The 18,939-nt window shown below is 39.4% G+C and overlaps 1 protein-coding gene across 5 annotated transcripts in view; it reads left to right on the forward strand.

Moving 5' to 3' along the window:
- The first annotated feature begins 4,596 nt into the window (after positions 1–4,596).
- Positions 4,597–18,939, forward strand: part of LOC148019466 (uncharacterized) — a 47,786-nt gene continuing 33,443 nt past the window's right edge. For 3 of the 5 annotated variants that reach the window (XM_087701426.1, XM_087701425.1, XM_087701423.1), the window contains exons 1-3: positions 4,597–4,987; positions 5,780–5,963; positions 6,146–6,260. In XM_087701426.1, the coding sequence (XP_087557552.1) occupies positions 4,969–4,987; positions 5,780–5,963; positions 6,146–6,260 (318 nt within the window). In that variant the 5' untranslated portion in view covers positions 4,597–4,968. The remainder of the gene's footprint in view (positions 4,988–5,779; positions 5,964–6,145; positions 6,261–18,939) is intronic. The other 2 variants (XM_087701424.1, XM_087701427.1) reach the window with 2 other exon arrangements.

Below are 18,939 nucleotides of genomic sequence, written 5' to 3' on the forward strand. Positions count from 1 at the left end.
ACATATAATGATAGTCATGCTTGGCTTATAGCGCATGTGATGACTAATTCTTGCCAATCTAGTGCAAAGAAAGTTGCTTGGTGACACTAATGCCCTCTAGATTAAGACCTAGATAGCCAATGTTTAATCCCCTAATAGGCTAATAATTCACTAGCGATTGGAATATGACATTGACTATGGGGGGTAGATTGCATGGATTTGGAACCACCATCTATGAAGAAAGATTATATGGGGTTCTTAACCCTCAAGAATGACTTGATAGATGTAACTACATCCTTGATAAACAATCCGGAGGCAAGATTCACTTGGCTAAACCATCACCAAGATGCCTCATGAAGAGCCATTGAACTAGATTGATCTTTCACATCGCATCAAGGTGGGTGGTGGCATTGCAATGCAAGATGCATGCCCTCCATCATGTGATAGACTATGATAACACCAATGCTCTTTGCTTTTAGGATCGCCACCTATACTCCATTAACAGGTAGCTCCCCTTTAAGATTGGCATGGCCTTCCTTAAGGAGTAGAAATTCTTAGAGCTAGTTAGTAGTGCTTGGTTGGAGCTGCATGTACCCTCACAAATGGATGAAAACTATAGTGCTCGAGTTAATCACACTTATCTCTAAGAGTTGTGGTAGGAGGAACGTGTTTCAAAGAAGAAGATCCATCTTTGGGAAAATTGAAGGAAGAAGGTTCCTCTTACTTGCTCTTTCTTTTGAATCTCATGATTTTTTGCTTCTCAAGACCCTTCAAAACATTGAGAATTACATGTAGGATCGAGAAATGGTTCATTTTCAAGGTATGAAACTACAATTAAAGGCATATTGGGAATCTCATGATTTTTTGCCTCTCAAGGCCCTTCAAAACATTGAGAATTACATGTAGGATCAATAAATAGTTCATTTTCAATGTATGAAATTACAATTAAAGGCATATTGGGATTTAGGGGATGCCCCCATCAAGTTCTATTTTGATTACCTAAGAAGCAAGCATAGAGAATAGAATATCATCTTGCTAGATGATAATAGTGGGCAAAAATTCTACATTGATGCAAAAATTGCAAGGGTCTTTTGTAACCACTTTGCAACACTAATGTATAGGAGGTCACTCTTATGAGGCCCAACTCACTAACTTTTTGAAGTGCATTAATAGTAGGCTCCATGGATACCTATAGTGTCCCAACTCTTAATTGGGCTTTCACGTAAAGAAGTTAAAGGATAACCTTCATTGTGAAGAAAGCAAAGTCCCCGTGTCAAATTATTTCAATATCTGTGGAACATCTATGGTCATGGCGATTACAATCTTGTTAATGTATGTGTGCCTAATGCCTCTCTACATGCGAGAGTAAATGAATTTTAGGTAAAACGCTTACCTAAAGGCTTGGAGAGGAGGAAGGCTAAGTCAATGTAGGATATTGGATCTTAGCTAAGGTGTTGGTACTCATGATGAGATTACCCCTTGTGGAGTTTGTCCACAAGGCACAATATGGTTTTGCTAATGGTGGGAAGATCCACAATTCCATCCTAAAGCTAGTGCTTGCACTTCAATTGTGTGATGCACATAGGAATGTCATTATGTTGATAAGCCTAAGCCTAGATATGGCATATGAATAGATGAGTTGGTGCTTTATTAGAGGTGTGATTAGCTAGTTAGGGCTTTAGGTCATGATTCAAGCTTGTCATACAGGCCCTATTCAACATGGCGACATCTAGAATCTATGTTAATGGGATTCTTAAAGAGTCCTTTAGTCTAAACATATCTATCTGACAAGGGTGCCCCTTCACCCCACTTCTATTTGCCCCAGTCATAGATGCTCTATTAATGGATTTGGAAGCAAAGGCAACAATGTCACTATTAGGTGTTTAATATTGCCATATGGGTAGCCCTTTCTGGGGAAAATGTTCAATGATGACAATACAAATCTCTTGCATGCTAATAAAGACTCCTTGAAATCTCTTATTAAGTACGATCAATTTAAAGTAGTCTCTAGTTCTATCATAAGCATAAACAAAACTAAAGTGCTCCTTTTGAACTATGAAGAGGAAGATATGTCTTGGATTTAGGATTACAATCTCAAAAAAATTGAGGTGGGAGAAACTTTTGATATCAAAGGGCCCCACTTGGATCTAAGGACTAACTACCTCATGGCCAAGTTCGATGCCAAGATGAAAAAGTGGTCCTTTAGAGGCAAATATGACTCACTCAATCTCCTAGCAATTTCCCACAACACCTCAAAAGGAAGGGGGTGGGGCCTATGGACACTAAAAGATAAGGTGGATAGAATAGCACTCTCCTAGCTTAAGAGGATGATTGACGTGTAGCCTTGGACAACCAGCATGAAGCTCTTTATCACTAGTTTAGCAACCCCATGCAAACACTAGAAAGACCTTAGGCACATTGCAAATGCATCAAAGTCAAAGTACAAGATCAATGATAGCAAATTCCTTGCTACGAGCTGAGAAAATATTCCTAGAAGAGTGCTAATGCTCGTTAACAGAGAGGCAAAGTGGTAGATCTAACTCCTCACTCAATAGGCCAATTTTGCTACCTAAAGAAGCCTTTGAGGAGGACAAAGCCTTGGTAGACTCCAGCCCCAATTGTCCAAGGCCTTAAGCAATAAAGTTTTCCAAAACTAGTTTGATATATGGGATGATAAAGACCTTTGGCTCTTAGACAATGACAAATTAGCTTGTGGTTTGGGGTAATATGAAAGAAAAGAATGGATGCAGGATTTCATGGCTTAATGCAAGGAGAGCTAGTCCACTTCTTTCCAAATTCAAACCGTGGATGAAATTCATAACCAACCTAAAAGGGCAATATGTACAAGATCACAAGGGTCATAAGGATGTAGAGATGAGGAGTCTAGCCATGGCTCTAGAAGTCAAACAATGTTGGAATCTAGGGTACTTCATTAGTTAGTTGTTGATATCCTGAAGATCCAAGCCAAGAAATGCCAACACAAGCACTTGTTGGTCTTGTGAATGATAGCCAAGGGTTTGCCGATTAAGGCAGATATAACCAAATACGGGTAGTGCTACTTGGTGCTACTTTTGTGAGAGGGTAGATGAATATGCCTTGCATGTTCTTTGGAAACATAAAGAAAGAAACACTCTCTAAAGGTTTGTGAAGAAATGGATGAACGAGGCCTCGTTGAATGCAAGCATCAATTTCACGAATGCACTCTCAGGAGATCAAGGGCATATTGACAATGAAACTTGGAAGGCATGACAAATAGTTAGACTTGCCCCTTTAAGACCAATATGGCAAGCTAGAAATTATGTGATTAATAAATATTCAAGATCAAATAGAGCTGCTCTATAAAGGAGAAGCCTTACTTATTTTGCGGGAAAAGTAGGTTCAAAATAATCGAATTTAAGGTGGTTTTTTGGAAACTTAAAGAAGTTATTTGATGTTATGGACTGAATCAAGACATTGCAATCAAGACATTCATGCATTGTAAATATGATTATTAGTCACTAGCATACCTCCTAACATGCATTGCAATCAAGACATGCATTGCAATCAAGACATTCATGAGCATTGTTGACATGAAAACCTTCATTGCGATCATAAAAAAAAAACTACCTTCGATACGCTCGAGGATGGTGGTTGAGGGATTGGCTTCAGTTATGCACCTCTTCTCTCTTCACTGCTAAGGCTGCACAATCACTCGTCAATGCAAGGCCGATCCTTTTAACAACCCACACGATAGTGTTGTGGACAATTCTTTCAGCGGCACGTCGATGGGGTCAACCTGCAAGCCTCAGGACTATGTGCCACAATAGTGTTGTGGATGATGGCGATTCACGGTTGAGGTGGGCAGCCGGATGCGCGCTTTTGGCTCCACCGATTTTGAGCAGCGAGAAAGGCAAGCTTTCCTGCTCTCGGACTCAGACTTCAACGCGCCTCTCGGCTCCCCGCAAGCACAAAACCTTCGCGCCTCTCGGCTCCTCGCAAGCACAAAACCTTCTGTCCAGGACGATGGTGATGGCGATGGCGAAGGTGGGGTCCTCAGGCGATCCTCAGGCTGAGGCGATGGCATTAAAAACCCAAACAGTCGGACTCCAGTCGAGCGGGCAACCCAAATAGTAAACCTGCCCGACTCCCCCTCCCGCCCGATGGAGCCCTCCCCCCTCCAATCCATCACGGGCCACGCGTGCAAACCCAGCCCGAAGTACCCCCCCCTCGTTACTATGATGCCCCTGCCTCCTGCCCGGCGAAAATACCGCGTGACTCGTCAAATCGACCGAAGGCCACCCTTTTCCGGCGGGCCGGCCCCCTCCCCCCCCGCCGAACCGGGTTTACAATATGGCCCGGGTTTACTTTTTAGGCGGGGTTTACTTTCTTGGCGGGGTTCACTATCGTGGGCCGGGTTTATCCTGGGCGAAAAAGTAGGGGCCCAGATCCTCCCCGCGATCCACGGGCCCCCCTCAACCGTCGATCCCAACTCTCAGGACCCCGTGGCACATAGTCCTGAGGGTCAACAGGCCGACGTGGATATGGGACATACTGGTAAAAAATAATTATGATAAAAAAAGGATCTACATGTATGCATGCCTTATGGCCATGCGTTCCATGAGAGGGGTCTCCCAAACAATCTCTCTCTCTCTCTCTCTCTCTCTCTCTCTCTCTCTCTAGCATCATGGAGAAGGAGATTTGCTCTGCATCTCTGAACTAGAGCTGCCTCCCCCCTTCTCTCTCTCTCTCTCGTGCGCATGGAGAAGGAGATCATGCACATGGAGAAGGAAATCTGTGTAGCTCCTCTAAAGCAGAGGCCCTCCCACCCTTCCTTCGAGGCCCAGGACATACGAGTGTAAGCTGGCCCCCCCAAACTCCCCTTTTGGAAGTGTCTTCTCTTTCTCCTGTGGTGAAACTCTCTCTCTCTCTCTCTCTCCCCCCCTATCCATCCATCCATGGAGGAGGAGCAACAGGTCATCACAGTTTCTCTCTCTGTGGATCTATCCATCCATGGCCGGTCTTGCATCAGGTAATCTTTCAGACTCTCTCGCTCTGCGACTTGTGGTGAAACTCTCTCTCTCTCTCTCTCTCTTTGCGTGGGTCCATCCAACCAGCTAGCTTTCCTTTGCTTTGTTTTCATTCAAATGTGGTGCTTTCTGTATATGATCAGACAAATGCCGTCTCTCTACTTTGAATCGATTCAGAAATGATATTGTAGACTTCTGATGATTCGATAAATAGCGCCTCTCTGCTTCTCTTTCATTCAGATACCATGAGTACTCCCAATGATTCGATAGATGGTGTCCCTCTGCTTCTCTTTCATTCAGATGCCATGAGTACTTCTGATGATTCGGCAAATGGCTTTCTTATGCTCTGCTTTCATTCAAATGTGGTGCTTCTTGTATACGATTAGACAAATGGCGTCACTTTACTTTGAATCGATTCAGAAATGATATTGCAGACTTCTAATTATTCGATAAATAGTGCGCCCTCTCTGCTTCTCTTCATTCATATTCCATGAGTACTTCTAATGATTCGACCAATGGTTGCTAATTTCTTCTACTTTGTTTTCATTCAAATGTGGTGCCTCGTGAATAGGATTAGACAAATGGTGTCTCCTTGCTTTGCATTCATGCAGGTGCCATGTTGACTTGTTGTGAATCGACAGATGGCGTCTATGTGCTTCTCTTTCATTCAGATGCAACGACTTTTGATCAGTCGACAAGTGTCTTTCCTCTACCGTACTTTCATAATTCAGATGCCATGTGCTCTTTCGATGATTTGATAAGTGGTCTTTCTCCACGTTGCTTTCTGCATGCAGATGTAATGTCTTCAGATTATCTGATGAATGGATTTCCTCAGATATGGTGCCTTCTGATATTGGAGAAGATTGAGGATTTGGCAATATGCCAATGCAAAGGGATTGGAGAAGGAGATCTTGCGCAGTTGGGGCATGCCTGGAGCAAGGCCTCAAGTTTCAGTTTCAGGTTTATATTCACCCAAAAGTCAGTTTCACATCTGCATACTATCCATATACAGATGCAAATCACCTGCTGATATTATAATTCGATCAAATATGCTATGTTTGATACAGGACGCATGCAGATGATAGATACTTTATGCTTTTTATATGTTCTAGTAACTGTTTGCTCGAGAGTTGCTATATCTGCCTATGTTTGTGATTCAGGTGGTTGCCAATCATAGGTACGGAGTTAATGTTGTTTCCTCAATTCCTGGCTACACTTCCTCATGCTTGGCGGACTACCAGGGAGACGAGTATGCTGATGGAAAGGGATGCACAGGTGCTTGATCTGAAACTCTTACTATTGCGTATCTAGGTTCTGGGTATCATGCCTTTGATGTAAAAATTTATTTTCTATGTAAGACATAAATGTGTTGGATCAATTCTTGTGTAAGACACAAATGTATTGGACCAGTTCCTTTCTAAAACACAAATGTATTGGATCAGTTCTTGTGTAAGGCACAAATGTATTGGATCAGTTTCTTCTAGGGGACGAATGTATTGGATCAAATTTCGTCTCTCTTCTCTAGGCTTTTGCCATAGCAATATATATTTCTTTGGGACATCCTTGTTGGCTTTCAATGTGTGAGAAACCGTGCATTCTCTAGGTTACTACATTGTCCTTGCATGAGGGAGGTGTTTACAATACTAATCAAGGTATCGGTTTAGCAATTTTAGTAAGCATTCAATATAAGCATTAATTGATTCAGATTTAGTAATTTTAGATATTTAAGCATTTACTATATCATTAGAGTTTGTGCTGATGATAAGGGTTAGCTCAACATGATTTTATTGATTGAGAACATGCATACTTTTGAATTTCAAGTATGGTATGCACACTTGAGGGAGTTCTCATGGAGCCCCCATTGTATTTTTTGCACTTGTTACCAATGTGTTAGTTTTGATGTTAGACACGATGCTTTAGGGACTTGAGCAATGTTAGAGGTTAGAAGGCTTTCATGACCCTCAATTCCATTCTAAACATGGGATATGGACTCACCTTGCTAATGTGATGACTTGACATCTCAATAGAATTTGTGTTGTACTTCCTTATATCAGTATTGTTGGCTTGGGTAGCTCTAGTCTATTCAATTTGTATCTTAGATGATCAATGCAATCCAGGTAGACATGGGTACCCCTAGCCTATTGTATCTTAGATGATCGATACAAACCGTGTCTACTCAAGTTTGGGGTTCACCTTCCATCATTCAAGTTGTCAAGTGTTTCAATTTATGTTGAAGTTAGCCCTTACCTTATGATCTTTCATAATCATATGTCAACCTCACTTCAAATTTCTCATGTCGCACTACTCGCCATTGCTTGACATCTAGCATGTCTAGACAAGCTTAGCATGATATGACTCACCTCATAGTCATGCAAATGTCCTAACCCTCCAATCATTCTACTCCTCTGATTTATGTCCTAACCCTCCAGTCATTCTACTCCTCTCATTTATGCCCTCGCTATCCTACAAAAACTAGATACTTTATCTTGCTATGGTTATAAGGATACTTTAAAGTCACTAATCCATTCTTAAGAAATAATTTTCCAATGTCTAAGAAGGTTATCGCAAACTTATGATCAAAATCCAATAGTTGAAACAGGAATATTACTAGACTAACACAACTCAATTAATTACACATTCTAGAGATAGATAACTCATGACTAGTCTTGTAAAAAAAGGTTTGGCTATTATTGGTAAGGACCCAATTGTGCACGCTGTGTGGATCATCATGGTGCGTTTGCAAAGTGACAGCTTCCAACTTGCTTGAAATATTTAAAATATCCCACAATGTAAGAAAAGTATCTCTTATGGTCTTCAAGATACCATCTTTGGCACCTCTCTGAATTGTGTGTATATGTTGTTGCAAAACTTGTGGGGTATACCCTTTGTGAAGCATGTCACAGATCCATGATTTCATCCTCACAGACAACCATGGTGCAAAGGCCATCCTTGCATTAGATTGTTCAGTGTATAGTGCACCATGACATACATTTCCTTTTGCATCAACATTCTCGTATTGTATATAATTCAAACGGCAAATTGTGGGCCAAAGATATAGTTGCGTAGCCACGAAGTGGCATTGACAACTCACATCATAGGTTTGGGACTCAACCCTTCGTTTGTCGATGTTCTTTTGGATTTTCATGGATGGTGGGTTATCACAAGCATCAATCGGACCAAAGTTACACCAAAACCTATAGAAAAAGAATAAAATATAACATTCAATGGTATTGCACAAAGTACTTTAGATTGATTAGAGTCGAAACAGAGGAGTGATTCTTTTTTTTAAAAGTAGTCTTTAAAAGTGTAGTGGTTGTTTGTAATGACTCAATTAATAGAGGAGGGAGATTGGGGGGGCGGAATCATATATTTAGGTTGCAGCGCCATTAGAAGTAGACCCCACGGGCCATAGATGCAAGCTTGATGCCATCCATCCGCCATCCCATAATAAATCTCAGTTTTACTCTAAATGTAAAAAAAACAATGGTTTGCTAGTGTGGGGCCTCTTTGCGACCTCTTCATCCTAGTGCACAAAAGACAAAAAACCCCGCTTGAAATCTATCCTGGGGCGTGCTTACTTGCATGCAATCTGATTGACAGGCTAGCCGTATCATCAAGGATGTGATCCATGGGGATTGGGAGGGGAGTTGCTGTGTTTTGTGAAGATCGAAGGCGAGTAGGCTAGTGAGATAAGATGGAAATTGCAGTATGAAGAGTCGATGAGCAATTGACAGTCATCATCCATTTGCTAATAATCAACTTAGGATGAGATAACTTGGTGAGCAGCCACAGTAGGTGACTTTCTTGCTGGAGGGACTATTGTACTCTATGTAAAGGAACTCTTTCAATCATGATAAAGGAGCTAAATCAAAGATGTTCGTGTTTCGCCAGCTACAATAACCAGATGTAGAGTTGTTATTGTCTAATGGGTTGCCATCTAGACTACTAAATTAATTACACATTCTAGACATAGATAACTCATGACCAATCTTGAGTCAAATATTTGTTGAGTCCAAACACGACCCCAAAACCATATGATTTTAAAAATCTTCAAATGGTTAAATGTAGCACAAGGGTAGAGATGTTGGCACAATGGGTCAATGTGGAAATGAGCTAAGAATCATTCCCCTTTAGTTCTTTGATAGTCAATGTCATAAAAAGATTTGTCCATCTTATGTGCCAAGTAACCAAAATGTCAATCAACTTGAAGCATTCCCTACTTCTTCCTCCTCACATGCCTTGTCTAATTTGCCTTGCATTGTGACCTTGATTTTTTTAGGAGGCTTTGGGAAAGAGGGGAGCTTCCTTACTTGTGCTTTAGTCCTCAAAACTTTCTTGCGACAATGTGCCTCAAAGAATGGACGTGCCCTAACTAGTGAATTCCCAAAACCATCCTCGACAGGTTGGAAGCTAATAAGTGGATGTGGTAGTTGTGGCTTCGACACCTTTGCTTGTTGGACAGACATCTGCATTTGAAGAGCAAGACATCGAGCAAACTCTAGTAGTTCCACATCACCATCTGCCAAGCACACATTATTTCAAGACAACCATAATATTTATAGGTGGTCAAAGCTAAGTTTGATCATACCCAACACTTACCACACTGGAAGAGTGTCTCATCAACAATTTGGCATATTTGTGCAATCTTGTCCTCATTTGATGTCATCGATGAGCCTAATAATAAACCTCCAATAATCAATGAATATTGACTTGCAACAATTTAACAATGATAGATTAGAGTTATTTGTATCTGCACCAACCCCACGGGGAGACATGGGAAGTGGGTCCTCAACATCGGTTGGATCCATGTGGCATAAGAATCCATGACCTATCAAAATTATCGAATCACAATAACTTAGCAACTTAGATTGTAAAAAGCACAATAAGGAACTTCTAGCAACAATAGAATGACTCACGTGGTACATCTTTGTTGGACAGGTTGTACAAGTCCATGGATGCCTTGATGACGTGGGAAAAATTTAAACCACTGATCATCAACACCTTTGCTTGGTGCTTGCAAAGGTTGCCACACATGGCCCACTCACATGAGCAACATGCCCACTCGCAGGCAATTTGCATTCTCAACTTTGTGCCACGGATTGGTTCTAGTTTGGCTCTTCACCAAGGCAACCTTGTGATCAACATCCAAGAACCTTACATTATCATCTGAGATTTCTTTGGCGCGTTGCACCGAGCTTGCAACAACATCCAAGATATTAAAGTTTTTTTTGAACCCAGCCTCCTTCAACATATCCTGATACCAATAATATGAATGACAAGGGCCCAATAGCTTTTGTAGAAGCCAATCTACCCTCCGACCATGAATTGTCTTACGTCCAGTAAGAAATCGTGATTTTAAAATCCCATGATAGGACTCGATGCTACCATTTGTCTTTTGATTTGAGTGTGGCAAATTTTGAGCTGCTCGAATCCACATTCCTGGAAAGTAAACAATTGAAATTAGGCAAATAAGAGAGGGAAAAGAATTAACTAGGCCACAAATCATTACCTATTGATGCCATCCACTAGTCCTTAAAGTACTTAACGAAGTCCTCCTCCTCCCTATACCTATGTAAAAAGTCACTTCTTGCTTTGTATTCACGTGATCAATTTTCACTTGGCTTCGCATGTTCATTATCTGGCCTAGTGCCCTAAACATGTCCGCCCGTTTTGAGGTATCAGAAACCTTCTTGATCAAGTTCTTTAACCAAGCCCGTCGGACATGCCAAATGCAAAGGTATACTGGCACGCCAAAGACCTCCCTATTGCAAAGAACAAAATATAATGAACCTCCAATCCCATGCACAATGCAACATAAAAGTGCCATAAATAAACAATTAATATGGAGGAATGCTTTATAGATGGCTTACCTGATAGCTTGTATTTCTGCAAGCGCATCATCTACCATAAATGCATTAGGTTGCCATGATTTTTTTGCATCAAACATTTGATCCCGAAAGGCCAGTAGCCATGCTCGAATGTCAGCCATGGTGCTCGAAGATGTAATGACCCATGCAACAGGGATGCCATACGATGAGAGTCAAACACCAAGATGGTGTATAGATCAAACTGCAGAAGACCATTATTGTTAACATTAATAAACTTTTTTCAATGAACATAAAAATTAGTGTAAATTTGTTTTCTAATACTATACCTTATATTTGTTAGTTCCAAATGTGGCATCCACTGCCAACAATCCATCGTTCCCATGCACTTTTGCCATCTCTAGTTGCCAATCAGTTTGCACACCGAGCGCAAATGCATTCCCTTTTGCCTCATCAAAGAGCTGATAAAAAAAGGTTTGGATCTTATTGGTAAGGACCCAACTGTGCACGTTGCGTGCATCATCCTGGTCTGTTTGCAAAGTGACAGCTTCCAACTTGCTTGAAATATTTAAAATATTCTGCAATGTAAGAAAAGTATCTCTTGTGGTCTGCAAGATACCATCTTTCGCATCCCTTTGCACTGTGTGTATATGTTGTAGCAAAACTTGATGCGGGGTATACCCTTTGTGAAGCATGTCACAGATCCATGATTTCATCCTCACTAACAGCCATGGTGCAAAGGCCATCCTTGCATTGGACTGTCCAGTGTATAGTGCACCATGACACACATTTCCTTTTGCATCAACATGCTCATATTGTATATAATTCAACCGCAAAATTGTGGGCCAAAGATATAGTTGTGTAGCCACAAAGTGGCATTGACAACCCACAACATAGGTTTGGGACTCAACCCTTCGTTTTCCGGTCTTGTTTTGGATTTTCATGGATGGTGGGTTATCACGAGCATCAATCAGATCAAAGTTACACCAAAACCTATAGAAAAAAAATAAATATAACATTCAATGGTATTGCACAAAGTACTTAGATTGATTTGAGTGTCAATCACATAGTAGTCAGAGGTACTCTCCTAACCCCATGAATCTCATGCTAACACTATAAGTATAGGAGAAGCATGTAAGTTGTCGAAATGATGGGAAATATATAATTTTCCTAGATGAACTCAAAAAGCTAAGAAAATGTGAAAATATTTTACATAATTTGCAGCACATATAATGATACATATATTTTGGGAGTTAGCATGCTAAGGTGGACCACTTAGTCAGCTATTTAGCTAGGTTATTTAAAAAGTTAGGTGATCAGTAAAATTTTTGTACAAAATATCTAAATCTTTTAGAGTATAGCTTTTTAGATTCATCTCATCAAGATCTTTCCAATGATATATAGCATGATGGGGTATGCCATGGGATAACCATTAAAGTGTAAGCTTGTAACGAGCTAGCTAAGCTTTCCTAGACAACCTATTTTGGTACCACATTACCATGCTTTCACCCTTCTACATAATGATGCACATAAATAACGATACCTAGTATCATTTACAAGAGTTTTTTTTAGGATGACAAAAGTCGTATTTTTCAAGCAAACGCAATGAGTTAAAAGAGCCTCTGTCATTTACAATTACTAAATCCGTACGAGCTCTTGGAGGTCTTTGCCACCCATAGTTGACCAATAACTTATATGTGGTACCCATAGTTGATCAGTAACTCATCCCTAGCACCAAATGATGTGATGGCCTGAACTACTATGTAGGTAGGGACATCTCTAGACCTATACCTAGACTCATGACCATTTTGCACACAAAATAAAAGTACAATTTGTTCTTGCACTTCTCCCTCAACTACTACTGCTAATTAAGCTTGCTATGTTCCCTTGGGAAAAATGTATGCCATCAATATACAAACATTATCCCTCATGATGCCTAAGACCTTGTTCAAAGAGAGGCCTCATTAGCACAAAGGCCATACGTACTCATGCTGTGAATGTACCTAGCAAGCTGATCCTATGGACCCCAATGATATATAGGAACACAGAAACACATTAATGTGACCTTTGAATTACATGGGATGTATAGATCCTATCTTATAAATAGGCCATGCCCACCATTTGGTATGATAGAATGACCAATCAAATACTGAGCAATCCCAAAGCTAAATATCTCTCCATCTCTAGGAAGAGACCCCTCCCATTCTCCATATAGTTTGCGATCATAATTCTGTACTAAAGGTTGCAACGAGAAGGCAAAGGATAATCTTTTGACATCTGATCAGCGAAACCAACAGGAAAAGGATGTCGAGAAATCTCGTGCTGTAAATGAAAAAGCTATTGACCATGCCATGTCGAGGAAGGTCTGCATCAAGGACAATATCATCATCCTCCATGCAGGCCATATGTACCTACATTACCTTATATGGTCAAGCCTCCAAGAGATATAGTGGTAAAATTATCAAAGACAACAAATTTTAAGACATGAAACCTTACCTTGGGCTAATCTAGCTGTTGTGGTAGAGGTGCAAGATTATATAAATTGAATGACACTTTGTGAGTGTGACATGTCTTACCTATGAGGCAGGAACTATGGTCTGATGTAATTAAGAAAGCTAAGAAGGAAAAAGTCAAAATACTGAAGTTTTTGTTGGAAGAGAAGCAAAAGCGGAATGATGGGAATGAAAGAACCTCAAGAAGAGAAACCAAAGGAAGTGGAAAGCTTGCATCTAAACAAGGTATACCTCATGAAAATCCACCCCATATGTCTATGGATAATGCATCAAAGAGTAAGAAACAAGAGCAAAGCAAACCCAAAGGTAAAAATCTAGCATACAAATCGTAGTCTCATATTGAAACAACCACAAATTTAAAGAAAGTCTTAGAAAAGAGGATTTTGAATAGTGGAATTTACCTTGGTTGAAATTCTTGGCATTGCTACGTGAGAATTTAATGAAGAAATCATAGACATTATCGAGAGGAAGCATCAATTCGTTGGGAAAGTGGCTAATCCCATTTTACAAGGGGAAGAAGATTTGCTTGCATATGGAATATAGGGTCTACAGGAAACACAGCTGCAAGAAGATGTTGAAAATGCAATAATTTGTAGCCAAACATCAAGAGGAGTGAGAGAGGTTCAATTCAATGAAGAAGAGACATATGTAATGATACCTAGAAGTCACTACTTATGAAACCATTGGGTGAGAGCTACTATAAAGACTCTAGTCAAAGTCTGAGATTTTAAGGAGCCATGTATTTCATTGATTGATCATCAGTCGAAGATAAATGGTATGACAAAGAGTATTTACCTAAACGGAAGTTGGCTAGTTAACATGGATAATGGTTGGAGAATGTGGATTGCAAATAATTTGCTAGGAGATTTGTATGGAGCATGTTTGAATATAAAAATAATTCATGATTCTTGGCCAGCCATAGACCACTACAGTTTGTATGGAAACCAAAGTGTTGGATGATGGATTTGAATATTCCAGGATTAGAAGTCATGATGGGAAGCCAACTATTCAATTTCTTACTGTATGTGTGAACCATGGAAGATATCATAACAATCTTTGTAATTATCCCTTGCCTCCGACTAATAAAAAATTCAAAGATTCTTGTGATATGATTGGCTTTCAGCAGATCCCATTATAAAGCGAGACTATGATGGTATTAAAAAGAAAAGGCTCTCACCTCATATAGAAGTTATAGATGCTTTTTCTACAGGGTTCACAACATTTTCATTAGATGGTTTGGTTTGTTTTCAAAAGATTGGAAATATACATAGACATGTAAATAAAAATTTATGCAAGACTTACAAAGACTTAAAGAAGTACGGGTTGCTTGAGTCTAATGAATGCATCACAGAGATTGTTGATGAAATGGCCTATGTTGATACTATGGGTGACCTTGCAGCTATGACACACTCTAGACTGCTTATAGGAATTGAATTAGTGACACAAAGTATACTCTATTGATATGTAGAGGATAGGGTGATAGAAAAGTTTGATATGTAGAGGATAGGGTGATAAAAAAGTTGAAAAACAAATATAAAAATGTACAGATGGAAGATCTGATCAATGGATTGAAATGAATATAAAATTGTGGCTAAGAAGGTTAAGCATGTTGCTTTGCCATCCCCTTCTCACAGTGAGATAAAGATAGAGTTGACTTCTCATTAGCCAAAGCATAGAGATCCGAAGAAGATTGGGCATAAGTATACTGCAAAGTCCCTAAAAGAATTGAATATTAGCTGTGAGGATTTTCTTACTCATGCACAGAGAATGTGTTTCATAGATGTTGTCAAAACATGGTAGAGCATTTGTATTTTAGCTACATGAAATTGGACGTCTTGATCCTAGTATTATTACCCCAATGGTCATTTCCACTATGTCTCATGGAATTTGCAACCTATTCTAATGCCGAAAGCTCACTTATCAAAGTTAATTGGGTTGCTGAATGAAAAGATTAGAATGGAAATTTTGCAGACATCCTTTGCTTCATATTCAAACAAATGGTTCACTGAGCCAATGAAAAATGGAGCTTTAAGGGTCATATAGGATATGCAATCAGTGAATAAGATGACTCAGAAATCTTGGGGTTGGTTCAATTGTGAATGACTTTGTAGAAGCCTTTGTAGGAAGGGCAATCTACTCCTTGGGTGATCTTTGCTCTATATATGATCACTTTTAGTTGGTAATTTAAAGTAAGGATTTGACAACAATGAAAAAACCTTTGGGATTGATGAGCATGTGTACCTTGCCACACGGAGCAACAAATTTAATTGTTGATATGTTGAATTCTCTAAATAAGGTTTTGTGGGATTGTATACTATAGCTAACTATACCTTTTCTTGATGATGTACCAATAAAAAGGGTGCACAGAAGAAGATAAAGATGAACCAGTGGATAAAAAGGGATGTAGAAATTTTATTGTAGATTATATAGCTAGTTGTGAAAAGATGTTAACTAGATTGGAAGAGGCTAATCTTACTCTTTCAAGACAAAAATAAACTTTTGGGTTAGAGAAGTCTTGATTGTGGGCCACATGTGTGGAAATATGGAAGATGGCCATCTACAAAGGTGAATGCAATTGGAAGAATGGAAGAGGTTTATACATCAACCTTTGAAGTTCAAAGATTCTTGGTACTTATGTTTTCGATCTCATATAGATTCTACTTTTCTCATGTTGTGGATGCCCTCTATCAGTTGTTGAGAAAATGGCAGAAGTTTTAGTGGGATGAAATGCATACAAAAGCAAAGAGAAAGCTAAAATACTTTTTGCAAATAGTATCCGATTATACAAGTGGAAGAACTATCATTATTATAGTTAACATGAGTCCTATAGGGATAGGATGGACTATTGGATAGGATGATGAGCAAGGAAATAGGTATGTTGTGATTTATAGATAAAGTATTGAATCAACATCATAGAAACTATCCGTAGATCAAAATACAATTATGGGGAGTGGTTACTACATTGAACTGCGACAAAGAGTATTTTATTGGAGCTTGAGTTGTTGTAGAGATAGACTGCTTACCACTTCTTGGCATGATTACTAGCTGCTCTACTTTGAACATTGCTATGACTCAAAGGATTGCTTACAACAAGACCTTGAATCTAGATTTTCGTCATATTGCGAGTAAAGACAATGGAGTTGCTGATATGCTATCAAGGGCTAGATATGAGAATGAGGAAGATATGCTTTCATATGGTGACGAATTTGAAAGTACATGAGCAATACTTGACCATATATGCTATGTTTCTTCAGTTGAGTCTTTTTTAAAAATGTTGTATGAGGGTGAATTGCTATAGATTGGTTATTACTTAAGCACTTGGACAAGGCAAGGAGGGTGGATTGATCAAGAGTTCAAGAGGATCCAAAGAAAAGTGTATGGTTATTTCTTGAAGTATGGATTTCTATGGAAGCATCAAGGAAGCATCCAAAGCAAAGAAATGGTACTTCTTTGAGAGTAGGTTGTGACAAAGATATAGTCTATGGGCTGGTCATTGAGGAGTTTAGGCCATGTTTGAAAAGATAAAATAAATTTACTGGTGGAAAGGCATGTATAGAGATATCTTGTAGTTTTTAGAGACGTACTACTTGCTAGATGTACTTTTCTATATGATATCGTGATGGTCTACATTCAACCTATCCACTAGCTATGCATTGTAAGTGGGTGGTTGACTTAGTAATCATGCCTATGGACCTATAGAAAATGAGATACATTGGACTCATAAGAGAAGATCTCACAAACTAGGTGGAAGGTTGAGCTTTATGAATGAAGACTACTAGTGCTATGTGTAGATTTCTTTTAGAGGATCTGATATGTCACTACGGACAGTAGATAGAGAAGCATCGAATGTAGATGAAGATAGAGAACTCTTCTCAAGGATGGGGATAAAGCTTGCTCTCACAAGATCATATAATCCTTAGGAGAATGGGAAAAGTGAAAGATGATACTTGCCTGTTGGTAAGGCATTGGCTAAAGCATGCAGAGGAAAAATTGGCTAGTGGCTAAGGCTACTTCCTTATGCTCTATGGACTGATCATACTATTGATAGTGTTAGCATAGGGTATGTGCCTGCTTAGTTTATATATGCAAAGAAGCTTATGCCCATAGAGGATGTTGCTACTACTTGGAATGTTTTACCTTGGAAAGAAGATATGAGTAGAGAAAACTTTCTCACATTACAAATTCAACTTAGGGAAAGGAGACTTGAAGACATTGAACTTGCAGTGATGTGGTTGAAGAAAGCCAATAAGTATTGGTTTGATAAGAAGAATAGGCTTTGTCCTAAAGCAGTGGAAGAAGGAGATTGGGTACTAGTTTATGGCACTAGCCTTGATAATTAGCATAGTACTATCAAGAAGGTTTCGAAGCGATGGTCTTGATAATTAATACTATCAAGAAGGTTTGGAAGAGATGGTTTTCGTCTATACACTATGAAAAAGATACATAACAATGCTGCATACTCTCTTGCAAGCTTGATGGTACGAAGTTGAAGGTTCCTATAGGTGGAAAGAGGATCAAGCTATTCACAAGAAGAGATTCACTTTTCTCTAAAAAAGATGAGCAAGACCCTATGCACCACTAATTTGCAAACAAATTTAGAAGAGCTAGAATGTGTGCTTATGAAAGCACCCCAAGAAGGTGGTAAGGAGAAGAGAAGAAGGGTGGCTTGGAGCTTCTCAAAAATATCCAAGCTCATGAGCAAAACTTCATCTAAGAGAGTTTTCCACTTCTCAATGAACTCTATTGCTGAGTGCTCTTCTTGCATAGTGTAGTTAACAAGTTTATGCAAGGTAGTAACTTGATAGATGTCATCCTTCTTTTCATAAATATCCTTGACTATGTTCCAAATAAGATTGGCTGTATCCAAGCGACATATCATTTGCATGTGGAGATCATTGCAATGAATAATGATCTCCATCAAGGTAGCTACATCTTTTTGCTTCCATGCAACGAAGGTTGGATCGGTCTTTTGTGGTGGGTTCTTCTTTGCACCATTGACAACGGACCATAGGTTTACCTACATAAGGTAGAGCCGCATCCTAAAACTCTAGCTTTGGTAGCTAGGGCCCATCAACTTCTCTATCTGGTCGGAGCAAGAAGAAAACGAGGAGAATTGAGTAGTTGGTGATGAGTATGATGGTAGATAGTGTCCGAATCACTATTATCTAGTCTCAAAGGAAGAGAGATCTAGAGGTGAAGCGTGTGAGCTAGTGTAAGATCTTAGTATGCTCTGATACCATGTGAGAAAATAAAGAGAAAAGAGAGAAAGAGTATAAGAAAGTAGAAGAATCGATTAAAAGTTTGAGTGTTACATTGCTGTACAAGTATTGTTTATATACAAGGATGCCTCATAAAGAGGTCAATGTGGTAGGCAAAAAAAGGTATCCACTTGTTAGGTGCTACAAGATGAGATGATCATAAACAATAAGTGGTGGAAAAGATAAGGTAGATAAATAAGGCTTAGTTGAATTTTGGAGGCTTACACATGAGAGCTTTGAATGCTCTTTCAACAATTATGTCATGAAGTCTAGGTATGATTTAAACCATTACTTAAGATGGTTAAGTGAAAGACTATAGGTAAGTGGAAATGCTATGTTTGCAAGGAAAATCATATCT

Source organism: Lygodium microphyllum, chromosome 20, assembly GCF_053477565.2.
Source record: "Lygodium microphyllum isolate KBCC chromosome 20, Lygodium_microphyllum_v1.1.10, whole genome shotgun sequence".
Lineage (NCBI taxonomy): Eukaryota > Viridiplantae > Streptophyta > Polypodiopsida > Schizaeales > Lygodiaceae > Lygodium > Lygodium microphyllum.